A 16042-nucleotide genomic window follows, 5' to 3' on the forward strand; every position below is an offset into this window, starting at 1 on the left:
ATTAAGACAGCGTAAATAACTGAAACACAATAGTTTGGCAAAACAAATACATGCTCAGAGAAAGTAAGGTATGAATTTATAAAGCGATGGTACGCCCAAATATGACCTACGACATAGAAACACATGCGGAATCAGAGAACCAAACAGAAGCTCAGAACGATAGGTATTAAGATCTTGGGGAGGATTTCAGGAGTACCATTGAGAGATAGATAGACCAGCAAGTCAATAAGAGAAAGGTTAGGTGTACAGGATGTTGTCAAGTGGTGTAGGCAAAGAAGGAGGGGATGGAGAGACCATATTGATAGGATGGCGTCAGATAGAATTGCATACATCTGCAAACATGAACGGCTCATTGGAAAAAGAAACCTGAATCTACTGAATAGAAGCAAAGTCCTAGCAAACAGGGAGAAGTCCCTAGCTAAAGACGAAAACGAAGTATAAATTAATACTGAGCATATTCAAGTGCCAAATCCTGTTCAGCTTTCACCTTTTACTATTAGCTACCCCGAAATATCTCAGGAACGCTTTACTTCACTTCACAGTACATTGAAAAATGTCATATAAAGAATTTTACAATAAGAGGTTCAATTTCGAATAGCCCGCTAACTGGGAGATGTCATCTTGAATCTGTCATCTTTTTACATTTAACAATTAGAAATTATGGAATTGCTAAAAATGAAACGATAAACGCTTCAACAACGCATTGAAATTGTTAAAGTTCAATAGAAAAATTGTGGAAATTTTGCAGTCACAGTTCGCAAAACTAAAGCACTTTTGGGTCGTTCTGAACCAACTTTTCGGCCGGCAGTGGTGAAACTGCTGGAAAAATTTGAGCTGTTGGAAAAAGTTAGTGATGTGAAATATCGAAACTATGTACTTCACTCAATAGCAACTGAGAATATTGCTGCTGTAGCCCGCAGTGTTGACGAAAACCCAGATTTGTTAATTCCCCCCGTCGATCTTGGTTTTCAAAATGATGTTAACACAAGAATTGCCTTGAAATGCATCAATATGATCCAGATTTTCATCGAAAAATCAATCATTGCTGAAATATTAAGCATTTGGAGCTCTGAAAATCCAAGAATTATTGTTGAAGAGGCTCTTCATCCTCAACTCTTTAGTGCATTTGTCGACTGGTGGTATGAGTGGGCCATATTATTCGAAAATCAGGCTGGTGCAAGTGTTACACTGCGGTACATGCCACACAACCAACAAACAATCACAATTTTGGAACAAAAGATTTCTGGCAGGATTATTTTGCGAAGGAGTGACCACAATTGGCCACCGAGATCTTGTGATTTAACATCTTTTTCTTTGGGACTACATAAGAAATAATGTCTATGCTATTGCTTTACAATCGATTCAAAATCTTTAAGATGAAATTCGCGATATATTTTCTAGGACATCCAGTCGCAAATGTGCGAATTGTTTATGGGAAATATGAAAAGATATTATGGTCCTGCAACCGTTGCCGTGGCGACCATTTGGTTGATATCGTTTTTCGTCCTCCCAAATCCGATGCTGACTGAAAACATCTCAAAAACTACAAGAATTAGAGAAAAAATCTTCGAAGACCCCGAGCTCTTTTTTCGCAATAATCAGATATCAGGAAGCAAATCATAGATATCTTGATTCGTTCTCAAATTGAGGGGCGTTTCTGGAAAATTTCTGTTTCAAATATTTCGCTGTATCTTGGTTTCTGTTCGAGATATTCCGAAAATTCCAGAATTTTTTTCTGTAGTTTTTATGGTTTATAGGATACTCATAACAGATCATACAAATTAATTACCGTTTCAGTGATTTAGAGCAAAGTTGATGTTTTTCAAATGAGACACTCTATATTTCTCAACGCAGTTTTTAACCGCAGTCTAAAAGTATTCCGTTATCTGTTTTTCATTATTTTATTATTAATAGGTTAAAATATCGCAATTCCAAAAAAAAAATCTATTCATTGTTCATAAAAGATGAGGCAACATCTGAGTGTTCGTTAATATCAACTATTCACTTCGAAGGTGTTCTAAATAAAAGCTTGCTTGCTTGTTCGCTGCTGTATATAACAACAAACTAAGAAACTGAAACGGTAATTGAATATTTATGTTCCCGAAGAATTATGCTACAATTTAAATAAAATAATTGCTTAAATCGACAGAATGATTAAAGAGAAAATGAACTACAAATTTCGTTCAAATTTTACTGGTGTGTATACGACCATTCCATCTAACAACATCATAACTAGATTTCACTAAATGTTAGCATAAAGACAAACATCAAACCCACAAAGCAAAATATCTCGATACCCCACTTACCGAGACCCCGCAAATCTCGAAAGAATCCGAAATATCAACATAACCTCAACCCTGATGCGGGACATCGATACAATCCACTCGAAAACCGTCGTAAACCCCAAACAACCAAAAAAATACCGGGTACAGGTTAACAAGCGAGAAAAGACGATAAAGAGAACAACGTTAGGACATTTTCGACAACTGTGCAAACAACGTACGCTAACAACGTAATGATCCGTACAAACAGGGTCAGCAAACAGTCTGAAGAACGACAAATTTGTCGGGACGGTGTGAAGAACCGATGCGTAAACATTTGCATTGTTTTAGGACCGGCCTCATGAGGCGCTGGTGTCGTAAATCAGTTTACGGCTTTGTCTTCGGCGCGTTCGCGTTGGTCTCTCCTTTTTTGGGATAAATGACGAGTTTACATAATGATGGGCTTGTCTAATGGGAATTATGCTCGATGACTCATAAATGGCTCTCTCTTCTAATTTTAGTTCCGATCGGTCGAGAATTTCTGAAATGAGATCTGCAACTTTTCCAATTGTAGTTCAGATAATCGAAGTTCAATTTCAAAATAGGATAATGTAATTCAGAAAAGAAAAATTGGATTTCGGATTAGTTAATTCAATTTCGGAAAAACGAAATTGAAATTCTGATTAGGAAGTTTGAATTCAGAAAATCAAAGTTTTAATTCAGAATAGTGAAATAAATTTCAGAAATAGCAAATTGTATTTCAGAAAAGGAAAATTTTATTTCAGAGGTTATCAATTCAATTCCAGATAATGTGATAACAGGCCAATTGAAAAGTCCCCAGTCTACAATAGTAAAACACATTTTTTTGACAAAATTCGATTTTATTATTCAACATAGTTGCCTTCGAGGACGATACAGCGGTTATAGCGATCTTCCAACTTTTCGATACCATTTTTGTAGTACTATTTGTCTTTCGCTTCAAAATAGGTCTCAGTTTCGGCGATTACTTTTTCATTGGCGCTTAATTTCTTTTCAGCGAGCATTCTTTTGAAGTATGAGAACAGGAAAAAGTCACTGGGGGCCAGATCTGTCGAATACGGTGGATGCAAAAACAATTCGAAGCCCAATTCATTCAATTTTGCCTTTGTTTTCATTGATTTGTGACACGGCGCATTGTCTTGATGAAACAGCACCTTTTTTTCTTTAAATCAGGCCGTTTTTTAACGATTTCCTCCTTTAAACGATCCAATAACGCTATATAATAATCGCTGTTGATGGTCTGGTCCTTTTGGAGGTAATCAATGAATATTATACTTTGCGCATCCCAGAATACTGATGCCATAACCTTGCCAGCTGACTGTTGTGTTTTTCCTCCCTTTGGATTCGGTTCATCGTGTTGAGTCCACTGAACTGACTGTCGATTGGACTCCGGAGTGAAAATATGGAGCCATGTTTCATCCACTGTCTCATATCGACGCAAAAATGCAGGTTTATTGCACAAACACTGCTCAGATTCAATAAAACGTTGTTGCTTTTGATCGATCGTGAGCTTGCGCGGCACCCATTTTGCACAGAGCCATTTTTTAACGATTTATTGAGGACATATAACCGCAAATGTGTGAATTGGTCACGAAAAATTTCATGTAAAGGATTTGGTGCTGCCACCATAGCCATAGCGGCCATTTGGCTGATATCGTTTCTTATCGTTGATGGCATACCTTACTCTTTACAATGAAGTAAACACAATTGGTTTCTCTTAAAATATAATAGATTTTTTTCATATCAGAATGAAACTTTTTATTAGAAAACCCTTTTCCAAAAAATATTGATAGAAAAACTATTTTGGAGTGTACTGACCTAAGAAACTCAAACTTGAACCATTGAAAAGTAGAGTTAAAAATATGGGACAGATAAAAAAAGTAGTACATATTGAAATGCTTGAGGAGATATCGGAAAATTGATTGAATCGTTTGAAAAGAGACCTTGGACTTTTCTTGGAAATTATTAAACATGGAATTTATTACAAACACCAAATGCTATATCACATTTATTCTAGCTCCAATATACAGGGTGGCCACTTTTTCAATGGGATTGTATTGGTAACTTTTAAACCATAAGAGTTAGAAGGTCGGTCAAATGGAGAAAAAGTTGCATGCATAGAAGCATTATCAAGCAGTTCAAATAAATCGAGATTATCAGGGCCGGTTATTGAGATATCATAAAAAAAGTAAATTCTGTCATTTTGATTTTTCTTTTTTTCCCACTTTATTTCAAATATTATCAAAAAATGTTACAGGAATTTTTTATTCGACTGTAAATTATCCTCAATTTGACGTAATCAGATTTCGTATCCAACGTTTCGTACTCTCTAGGCCACCCTCAACCTCATTTTTTTCAATACGGACCTGCATATTTTATGACATTTCTCGAAATAACTTTTAACGCTGAATTCAATGATTTATCATACAATGTCATTCAAAGTTGATTTTCAGGTGATTTTGACCGTCATCCAAATTTAATGGTGTGTATGTAAAAAAAAACAAGTCTATTAACGATATGTTCTGACCCAAATTCAATAGAACCCAGAAAAAAAATCGAGAACTGGTGCCAGTGAATGGTATTTTTCAAAAACTGCTGTTAATAAAATAGTCAAGACACGCGAATACAATGATTTTAAATTTGAATACCAAGCCTTGCAAAAATTATATCGTAATGATCTCAAAATAAAGTTCGATTCTGTAATTTGTTTCAACGGAACAAATGACAAATACAACAATAGTGATACCTCGCGAGAAAATTGAGAATGTTTTGGAAGGTATTCAAGGAGACCAAACAAGCAAATGTATAAGAAGTATGGGTTCCAGAACCGTAAAGTGCATTTTACAAAATGGTGGACATTTCGAACACTTACTTCATTAATTTTCATTTACTTTACGAATAATCATTTGATTTTTCTTTCACTAAATCATACTTTCGTTTAATTATTATGAATTGAAATATTTAAATGATTATTATAAAAGAAGATCCAAGAAACCAGTATACTGGTTTCTTGCTTTGATTCCAAATATGTTCCATTTAGTTCAAGATGGGTAAGTTGATTTTCTTATAGAAATTTATTGCATATTGCATGTTGTTAATTAAACTAAATGAAGGTAATACAGATCCGACCCAAAGAAAATTGGATAAGGGTCAAAATCACCTGAAAATCTACTTTGAATGCTATTGTATGATATATCGTTGAATTCAATGTTAAAAGTTATTTCGAAAAATGTCATAAAATATGCAGGTCCGTATTGAAAAAAATGAAGTTGAGGGTGGCCCAGAGAGTACGAAACGTTGGATACGAAATCTGATTACGTCAAATTGAGGATAATTTAGTGTCAAATAAAAAATTCCTGTAACATTTTTTGATGATATTTGAAATGAAGTGGGAAAAAAAGAAAAATCAAAATGACATAATTTAATTTTCTTATGATATCTCGAAAACCGGCCCTGATAATCTCGATTTGTTTGAACTGCTTGATAATGCTTCTATGCATGCAACTTTTTCTCCATTTGACCGACCTTCTAACTCTTATGGTTTAAAAGTTACCAATACAATCCCATTGAAAAAGTGGCCACCCTGTATACGAAATCAATAATTTCCAAATAATCAGTTCAAAATTCAACAGAAATACTGAAGGTGGTGTTCCTACCAATTCTCTTGGAGTTTTGTAGTTTGGAAGCTTACCTCATTCCTAGGGATTCATCAAGGCTTGACATTCTAACCAACTACTATACTTGAAAATCAAGCTCGTGAAAAAGTCCATACTTGAGCTTGACTTGACTTGATTTTATAATATTTATTGCTTGACTTGATAACAAGCTACTTGATATTACTTGAGCTTGATATGCACGCGCCGCACGGCGTATATTTCTGCAATCTCGTGAGCGCTAAGAGTAAATAAGGGGATTCCTCGAGCGCTGAGAAACTGAAGCATTCGCCAGTTTGACTAGTAGTTTGATTAGTAGTTTTTTCACATTTCTATGAAATATATTAGTAGATTTTGGTAGTTTCAAAAATATCTTTCCAAACTTGACCAAACTGTCCAAAGATTTTTTATCAACGCCAGCATCTTCAGCTCCTGTTGAAAGACAATTCTCCAGAGCTGCTCTTACAGTTACAGAAACCCGCAATAGGTTAGGCGACAAATCTATAAGATGCCTCAATATCAAGAAAGTTGATATTCACGTTTTTTTTACAATAAGTTCAATAAATTAAAGTGTTTTTCGCAAGGTTCCTTCTCATTTCATCATTTTTTATTGATGTGACACTACACGAGAAAACTGCTAAAAATCAAGTAGCTTGATATGATTCAAGTACTTAATAAATAAATACTTGACTTGACTTGAGATTGAAAAACTACTGCTTGATTCGAGCTAGACTTGAAATCAAGTTGAGCTCAACTCAAGCCAAGTTGGTTGAAAATCAAGCCAAGCCGTGGATTCCTACTCATTCCCTAAATACTTTTCGAACAAAACATCTGAACAGAACACCCAGTTTTTGGTTCGAGAATTGCACCAGTAAAACGGTTGTCAGATGTTATCAACTCTTCCAGACATGTATAAATCAAAAATGCGAATGTTCTTGTACGAAATTTGCCATTTAAAATTTGTCGAAACAAGTTATTCCCAATGATGTCTTCTTCGGATCTTCGAAAAGGTCCGAGATCTCCAATTCAAATTCCATATAACATGAATAATTCAGACGGTTAGTACCCTGCTGCACTTTATTTATAAACCGTGACTTTTTCCAAATTTAGTATACTGAAATGTCTATTGATGCGACTGGAAAATATCGAGATTTTGAAAGGTACGGGAGCTGTTCGTTCAATTGTTGAATCCTAAAATATTTCTCTTTCCCGATGTAATAGATTGTTGGTGTTTCAATTCAATCCCTTGAACTTTGTGTTAAAATGACCAACAATTAAATTATTTTTGGAATTCTGGAACTTCGTATTACCTTTGTTCAATAATTTAAATAGATATATGGGGTCAGAAAAACACAGGTACAATGAATTTGCTTGACACACACACTCATATAATTACAGAATTAAATATTTCAATACCACTTCCTATAGATAATCGAATACTTCGGTATCTTCCGTTGAATCTTTCTTCTTCTCTTATTTCTGTGTCAATGTTGATGTCCTTGGTCTTGTGGGATGATATATCAGCCTCAAGATGAAAAGTCATAATTAGGAGTAATTAAATGCTAAATCAATTGTCATGAAATTTATTACCTAGCAGGATTTTACCCTTGTATCTTTTCCAATATCTTCCTTCTATCTCTGAATTCTATGTGTGACTTGTCTACATCATCTTCATTTGTGAGCTCATCTTCCATTTGTTTATTTACCTATTCTTGATTCTGAGAGCTTACATTTCTGATTTTAGGTTGAGTTGTTTATTTTATACTTTTGAAGGATCTATATTCGTATAGTCTGTTTTATTTTTCTTCTGTGATTTCATTATTATAGGTTTGGTTATGGGATTTGTTTAGTTTATGATATTTACTTGGTTATCCAGGTTTTCTGTTATCTCGGCATATGTCTTTTTATGAATGTTTTGGTTCTCCATTTGTGCCATTTTTCCTAGAAGAAGAGAATTGTCTTCCATCAATGCCTGATTTTTTTCTGTCATCTCCTGTAAAAGCCTTTTGAGAAGTGTATTTTCCGTTTCTAGCATTTTTACTGGGTATGCGTCGTCTTTGGTTCGACCATTTCATGTTTACATGTTGCATTTTCTTGGTTTTCGAAACTTAGGATGCAAGATTTGAGAAAATTGTTGCCGCATTTGCCACATTTCACACTTTTTTAACTTGTCTTACACAATAATGGCATTTATTATCACAATTTTCACAGCTCTTTTGGGAGCTAGTATCTGTGTCACTTTCATTTGTCGCTATTTTTTTTATCGCAGAAACATCAGACCAAATGAAGGCCTCATGGGTTCTACCTGTTAAATAATACATTGGTAGAGCATAGTTCACAAAATCTTAAAAACTCTAGGAATTTCCGACATAACCTCCCGTACTTCTGAATTGACATTTAGCACAGCGTTAAAAGTCAAAAATGAAACGTCCTCAACGTCCAAACACCCTTCATAATTCTCTTTGGATGTCGCATAAAGATGCCTCCCACCCCGCTGCTTTACTACGGACGGAATACCGAAAATATGACAAATAAATTCGAATAATTTCGGAATTTTTATTATTTTTGCGCGGAGCGGTCATCCTGCAACAAACGTTTCGTCCAAGGCCGACGCGATTTCGACTGGTACAAGGTGCAATCCCGCGGTTCAGAAATTATCCTTTTTGCCTTCGTTAATATTTTAATTGTGACATTCTTTTCGGTGAATTTATAGAGGACCTAGATAGCATGTGGTTTGTGCTGATTTTAAATAATCTATGGTCAGACCGATTAGTGATTTCATACCGCAGGGGACATCCTTAGGACCAGTTTTTTTTCCGTTATTTGTATATTTGTCGATAATCCTAATTATGTTTCCGATACTGAGACTACGATTCTTTCTTATGACACTAAATTTTTTCAAAATTACCGAAGAGTTCACTGGTTGTCAATTATTGATATTTTCAACTTGTTAACCATCAATAATGTCATCTCAGATGTAACATTAGAGTTTTACTTCATCCAACTCGAAATCAATAGCATATCTGTTGTTGGGTTATTTAGTTGATATTTTCCCCTATCTATATATGTAGATAGATCTATCTATCTATCTCTCTATCTATTAGGCCAATTGGAAAGTCCCCGGTTTGATGCACAGATGGCGGTGCTAGTATTAAATAAATTATTTTTATTCAGCACCAACCTTCACTCGATACGTGTCAAAATTGACAGCAGTCCTACCATTAATTTGTGAAATATTGCGTTGTGAGTGTAGCTACTTTTGTTATTTGAAAAAGATGAAAAAAAAGACTTTCGTATGCTGACAAAATATTGCTTTTTAAGGGAAAATATACAGTTGAAGCAAAATCTTGGCTTGATGAAGAGTTTCCGGAGTCTGCACCAGGAAAATCAACCATCATTTTTTGGTATGCTAAGTTTAAACGTGGTGAAATGAGCACCGAAGACGGCAGACGCCCAAAAGAGGCTGTCATCGACGAAAAAATCAAAAAAAGTTCACAAAATAAATTTGAATGACCGTAAAGTGAAAATAATCGAGATAGCAGACATTGTGAAGATATCATCTGAACGTGTACATCATACCATACACGAATATTTATACATGAGAAAGCAAGCTGGGTGCAAAATGGGTGCCGCGCGAGCTCATAATCGATCAAAAATTCTGAGCAGTGTTTGAAGCTGTTTAAGTGCGATAAATCTGAATTTTTGAGTCCATATGTCACAATAGATGAAACATGGCTCCATCATTTCACTCCGGAGTTCAATCAACAGTCAGCTGAGTGGACTGCACACGATGAAACGAATCCAAAGCGAGGAAAAACACAACAGTCAGCTGGCAAGGTTATGGCATCAGTATTATGGGATGCGCAAGGTATAATATTCATTGATTACCTCCAAAAAGGTCAGACCTTCAACAGCGATTATTATAAAGATATTATATAGTTATTGGATCGCTTGAAGCATGAAATCATTAAAAAACGGCCCCATTTGAAGAAAAAAAAAGGTGCTGTTTCATCGAGACAATGCGCTGTGTCACAATTCAATGAAAACAATGGCAAAATTGTATGAATTGGGCTTCGAACTGCTTCTGCATCCACCGTATTCGCTAGATCTGGCCCCACCAACTTCTTCCTGATCTCAGACCTCAAAAGAATGCTCGCTGGAAAGAAATTTATCACCAATGAAGTTTGTTGGTCAAAAGCCAGAATAACAGGTGTGATGTTCAGCAGTGCGACTAGTCATGAGAATCTGCAAGATAATGGATACAATACAGCAGCAATATTCTCTATTCTTCACATCACTAACTGCCAAAACCTACCAAAAAGGTGCTTCATGACGACCCAAGAGTGCTTTAGTTTTGCGAACTGCGACTGTGTTGAAGCGTGAATTGTTCCAGTTCTAGTCATCATTTCTACAAAAAATATTAAAAAGGAAACATTGAGATCGTTATTATAACATGCTTCAGATATAATCAAAAAATTTTGTCGAATAAATCATTCCTTGTAGGTGTAACACATCTTATACCTACCACTGAATACACTTTAATCTCACACTACTGTCGTGAATCAAAGCCGGCAGTGATTGAGATCTCCCATTTGACTTCAGGGATTGATCCCGTTCCTATTTTGTGAGTAGTCTCAAGGGAGTACCTTACCCAGTTAAACATCGGACATAAAATGACTGAGGAAATTATTAATATTTATTGATTTATTGAACGGAAGTTCAGTGTCCCCAATGTAAATTGAAGAATAGAGAAAGTTGCCAAGAAAGAATAATTAGTACGTTCAGAAATGGACGTTTTCAAAACATCCCGAAAAGGTCCATGCAGTACAGACCTGAATTGGACATCCCCGGGACGTCAAGAATGGAAAAGGCTCGAACTCCGAACAAAATTTCGTAACCAGAACCAGGAGAATATCGAAAATAAAACAGGGCAACAGAATAGTCATTTACGTAACAAGTCCGGAAAATAGGGTTTTTTTGGACGAATAGACAAAATTCCAGGACGAGCGTAAGCGAGTCCTGGAAGTCTGTGAGTCCGAAAAAACCATTTTCGGGCGTGTTGCGTACAATATTTTTTCGGCAACCATGTAAAATAACACTATCGCTGCTGCTTTCCGTATTTTATTGCGATTGTGATAAAAAACATGCAAATTTTTGACAACTAATTTCATATAAACTGTCAGCCGTTACCTCGGTTGCTATGGATTCTATGATTCTTTTCCGGCCTAGTCCAGGAAGTACGTACTTTCCGGACTAGGCCGGGAAATGCTACTTTCTCAGAGAAAAAGCGTCCGGGAAGTGAGCACTTCCCGGACGGTTGCCGAAAAAAACATTTTTTTATATTTGGGTCGCTAAATCTGTACATGCAATCCGTTTTTCTTTTCAATCAGCTCTACGTTTTAAGATATATCAACTTATCTACCAAAGTGGGTTTCATTCAGTATATTCATTTATGAAAGTTCTAAAATTATTATATTATATTCATTAATGTAGGTACAATGGTTTTATTGTAAGTCTGTAATTGAGTAAATATGGTTCAATACCACAAGCTCACTCAACGAAACTGAAAGAAGAATAATAATACCATAGCTTTGGTCTTGCAGAAGATAAAGTCTCACGAACATCAATGGATTTGTGTAGACTTAAAAATGGTGAACTGTCTTCTTGGGCAGCACGAAATATCCGTGTTTCTTGTGCCTATGGAATAGTAGGGACAAAACACACCACTGGGTCAGAAAAGATTGGCCTACAAGAGGAAACATGGACGTTGGGGAAAAGAATGTCATTAACGACGCTTTGGTTAAAAGAGAAAAAATCATACTTTCTCCGTTACGTATAAAGTTGAGCTTGATGAACTAATTTTTAAAGGCTCTCGAAAAGAATGGGTAATGTTTTGCATATATAGGGGTGGAAATGCGGCAGTTGAGCACAAAAAAAGGCAAACATAAGGCTCAAAACTATGTTGAAATGGTAAACAAGATACTTAATAGTTTCAAATCCTTAGGGTGCAATATGAGTATTAAAATACACTATTTACACGGCCACTTAGACCGTTTTCCAGAAAATTTAGGAGACATGCGTGAGGAACAATGTGATAGATTTCACCAAGGTATTAAAGTTGTGAAGGACCGCTATCAAGCAAGATGGGACATACACATGATAGCAGATTACTGCTGGAGTTTAAAAAGGGACTATTAAAAATAACATTCAAGAATGTCGTGGAAAAGAAGCTTTCTAAGTGTTGAGAGACTATTTGATTTATTTAATGTTTTTTCTTTTGTTTGTTAGTACGATATAATATTGTATTTTGTATAAGTTAAATCAAATTTCGTATCTATATTTGTTTACTACACTTACGGATTAAAGTTAAAATAATGTAACTTAAATTTCTCTAAAATTGTATATCTTTAAAATTTGAGCTCCTAGGTAAAAATGATTACGTTATTTGAATTCAGGACATCAAATTGATATAGAATCAGCTCAAAAAACCTCGACACCAAAACAACTGTTAGCTGCTAATATTTTCGTGTCCATAAAACCCACAGAGTTGATATTTTGGATTTTAATATGAAATAAAATTTCAAGCAGACCGTATCATCTGAACCATAGAGAATTCAAGAAGACATATCTATTGTGTTGAACCACACATCGACATAAATCTCAAATTACACCTAATCCAAACAAAACCTATCGTATATTAGATCAACCGATTGAAGACGTACAAGAAACCCCCATCGGAGGAAATCACCCTTAAACCACAGAAACCCAACCACTTTGCTCCTGTCCTTCTCCATATCCGCTGTTCAAGAGAGCGTGAAGTTGAAAGCGACAAGAACAAGCGGTAGACAAGCGCGTTCCGCATGTAGGATCCACGATTCTTGCCCATATGGGTAAATTGGTGTCGTGTTTGCTTAGTTCGAACAGGCAGCAGCGATCTCTTTGGGGCCGAATCGAGCAGCGGTCGACGTTCAGTGTAGTAGGATACCCGATTAAACAATATGTCGAACGCCTTAACACGATGCCGAACATGCACCTGCGAACTGTCTATGTGTGTGTGTGAGAGGAGACCGCATTTGAACCAGTTTCGGGCAGAAAGCAGTGGCGGCTTGTCCTATGAGACAAGTGAGACAGTGCCTCACCAAATAAATAATAATTATTATTATTATTATTAAACATCGATTAAAGTTTAGGCAATGCCTATAAACTCACAGAAAAAATATTTTTTTTTTAAGAGGAGAACAAGGTAAAGTGCTTGAACAGCGAAAAATAACAAAGATTATCTGGAGAAAAAATAACACAATAAAATTACACACTTTCACTTGAATGCCAAGGTGTTGAAGACTGGAGCGAGAAGGAATTCGTGACCAATTGTAGATGTGCTGTCGTACCTCAAGATTCACGGGTGAAGCCAGGATTCAGCAGGCTAATTTAGTTTTTTGGCTGTTTGGTATCTGATATATTAGTGATAACAGGAGTACCAGATAGATATTAATATCAGATTCTCCTGCATTTATTCTGCGCTTGAGCTGTTCACGTAACTCGCTAAGTTCGTTGATTTGCATAGGTGTCTTGTCGTCCAAAATGCTGCAATTTCGGCAATCAGGTTTATTTTTAATCATTGTTCTATTCTTCAGGATCTTAGTAGCAATCATTGGGTTAATGAATGAAACTTTTAAGTAAAAGGGGCGCTAATTCTTGCAACTGAGATTCGGTGCGAGTTTGCATCAGGAGCTACACAATCAAGAATCCTCGAAACAACAGAGGAATCCTCATTGAAATTCGTCTCGGGTACACCACGGATCAAAACATTGTGGGATCTCCAAAGACGATCAAGCAGTTCGGATGGTTGCATGCTTGGATTAGGACAGGTACTAGTGGAGAGCTTAGACTTTTCAAATCTTGATAGCCTTTAATTAGTAGAATCTTCAACGTCTTTGAGGGACCTGTGGCTCTCAGTCAAGAGATCAATCCTGGAGGAGCAAGTGGCAATATCCAAACCATGCTGATCAATGGTTTGAGAATGGGTGGCCAAAGTATCGTTGTGGCGAAGTATTTCAGACGAGTGCTTCTCGAGTATGTATTTACACTCAGAAAGATCTCACTGAAGGATTTGTTGATTAGCTTTAAGTATGGAAATATCAGTAGATATCTCATTCAGTTTTCTCATGAGTAAATCAAACTGATCTGAGCTCAGAGAAGCCGACTTTAGTTGGCTACCCTCCATCCCAAAACGTAGAGGAAATTTGTTCTGAACAAAGTATAAAGGGCAGATTTTTGTAGCAGGAATATAATAGGAAATCACAGAATTTCACTCTCTTGGGCCGATAAGAGAGGCTTAAATACAGACAGGGTAGGCCACGGAAGAGAGAAGGTAAGCAACAAAGGTAAGGAACAAGAATTGGTGGAAGGACGAAATCTGCAGTACAGTGATTGGAATCATAAAATCACGTAACCTCGCGGAAAAGATCCTGCATTCAAACGCTACACGTCGCAATCAAAGATATATGAAATTCTGAAAGAAGTCAGACTCTCAGATAGCGGCAATCAACGTACAGCGCAGAGGACAGGTGAGAATGGAGGGGTGATCGACGCAACCGAAGTGCGTACTAATGTAAACAAAGATGAAATTCCAAAGCAAAACAAAAGATAATAAAAAAAATAAACCACAGGTAAAGTGCTTTTTAAATGGAAATTTCCTACATGAATGTATAATATTAGTACACAAGAAAACTAATAGTAGGAACACAAGAAACAACAAATATTCGTACAGAAAAATCTTGTATTTTGAGGAGCCACTTTTACATACGTGATAACGTGTTGTATGATCTCTAGTCAATTACCAAATAAATTATGAAAATCACACGTATTAATAGAATTAATCCATTTCAACCTCAATTTATACTCAGATACTCAGGAATTATCGAACATATATGTATACATATAACAACGCTACAGCAAACGTTAGAGTATCCATAGATCAGAGCACTGATAAGTTTGATGTCGATCGAGGGGTAAGACAAGGCGACACTCTTTCACCTAAATTGTTTGTTGCGTTGATGGAGAGCATGTTGAAGAGAGTGGACTGGGGTACAACAGGAGTGAACATCGATGGTGAGCAGATAGGCCATCTCTGCTTTGCGGATGATATTGTGCTTATAACCAACAACATACGAAAAGCACAATACATGTTAGATATGCAAAACGATGTCTCAGAAAAATTCGGTTTGAAAATGAATCTATCAAAAACTCAGTACATGACAAACTTGGTACTGAGCAGCCCTCTAAAAGTTAATAACATCAACTTAGAACAAATGCATATATAAAGGGTGTTTTGTTTTAGAGCTATAGAACTTTAAATTGCAATAAAACAACGATGGATTATTCGATTGATATTAATTTTATTTATCCGCAAGATAATCTTGTGGCTTTACATTTTAAATATGATTTCTGGCATATGACCGCCACGGCTGGCTCGGATGTAGTCCAATCTGAACGTCCAATTTTCGATGACTTTTTCCAACATTTGTGGCCGTATATCGGCAATAACACGGCGAATGTTGTCTTCCAAATGGTCAAGGGTTTGTGGCTTATCCGCATAGACCAATGACCTTACATAGCCCCACAGAAAGTAGCCTAGCGGTGTTAAATCACAAGATTTTGGAGGCCAATTCACAAGTCCAAAACGTGAAATTAGGCGGTCACCAAATGTGTCTTTCAATAAATCGACTGTGGCATGAGCTGTGTGACATGTTGCGCCGTCTTGTTGGAACCACAGCTCCTGGACATCATGGTTGTTCAATTCAGGAATGAAAAAGTTAGTAATCATGGCTCTATACCGATCACCATTGACTGTAACGTTCTGGCCATCATCGTTTTTGAAGAAGTACGGACCAATGATTCCACCAGCCCATAAAGCGCACCAAACAGTCAGTTTTTTTTGGATGTAACGGTGTTTCGACATACACTTGAGGATTAGTTTCACTCCAAATGCGGTAATTTTGTTTGTTGACGTAGCCATTCAACCGAAAGTGCGTTTCATCGCTAATGGACGTAGTGCGCGATACGCATTCCGCACAGAACCATTATTTT

At 36.3% G+C, this 16042-nt stretch overlaps 1 protein-coding gene across 1 annotated transcript; it reads left to right on the forward strand.

Annotated features, from left to right (window-relative positions):
• Positions 1 to 86: 86 nt before the first annotated feature.
• LOC123675477 lies at positions 87 to 15276 on the forward strand. Its single transcript, XM_045610836.1, has 4 exons — positions 87 to 163; positions 13874 to 14026; positions 14237 to 14324; positions 14860 to 15276. The coding sequence occupies exons 1-4, from the start codon at positions 87 to 89 to the stop codon at positions 15274 to 15276; spliced, it is 735 nt and encodes a 244-aa protein (XP_045466792.1).
• Positions 15277 to 16042: the final 766 nt, after the last annotated feature.

This window comes from Harmonia axyridis, chromosome 3 (assembly GCF_914767665.1).
Source record: "Harmonia axyridis chromosome 3, icHarAxyr1.1, whole genome shotgun sequence".
Classification (NCBI taxonomy): domain Eukaryota; kingdom Metazoa; phylum Arthropoda; class Insecta; order Coleoptera; family Coccinellidae; genus Harmonia; species Harmonia axyridis.

Coding starts and splice junctions, on each gene's coding strand:
- LOC123675477 (XM_045610836.1), top strand. CDS start 87: ATGGTACGCCCAAATATGACCTACGACATAGAAACACATGCGGAATCA. Junction 14,027..14,236: donor TTCAGACGAGTGCTTCTCGA/GTATGTATTTAC, acceptor TTTTTGTAGCAG/GAATATAATAGGAAATCACA. Junction 14,325..14,859: donor TAGGCCACGGAAGAGAGAAG/GTAAGCAACAAA, acceptor ATTTATACTCAG/ATACTCAGGAATTATCGAAC.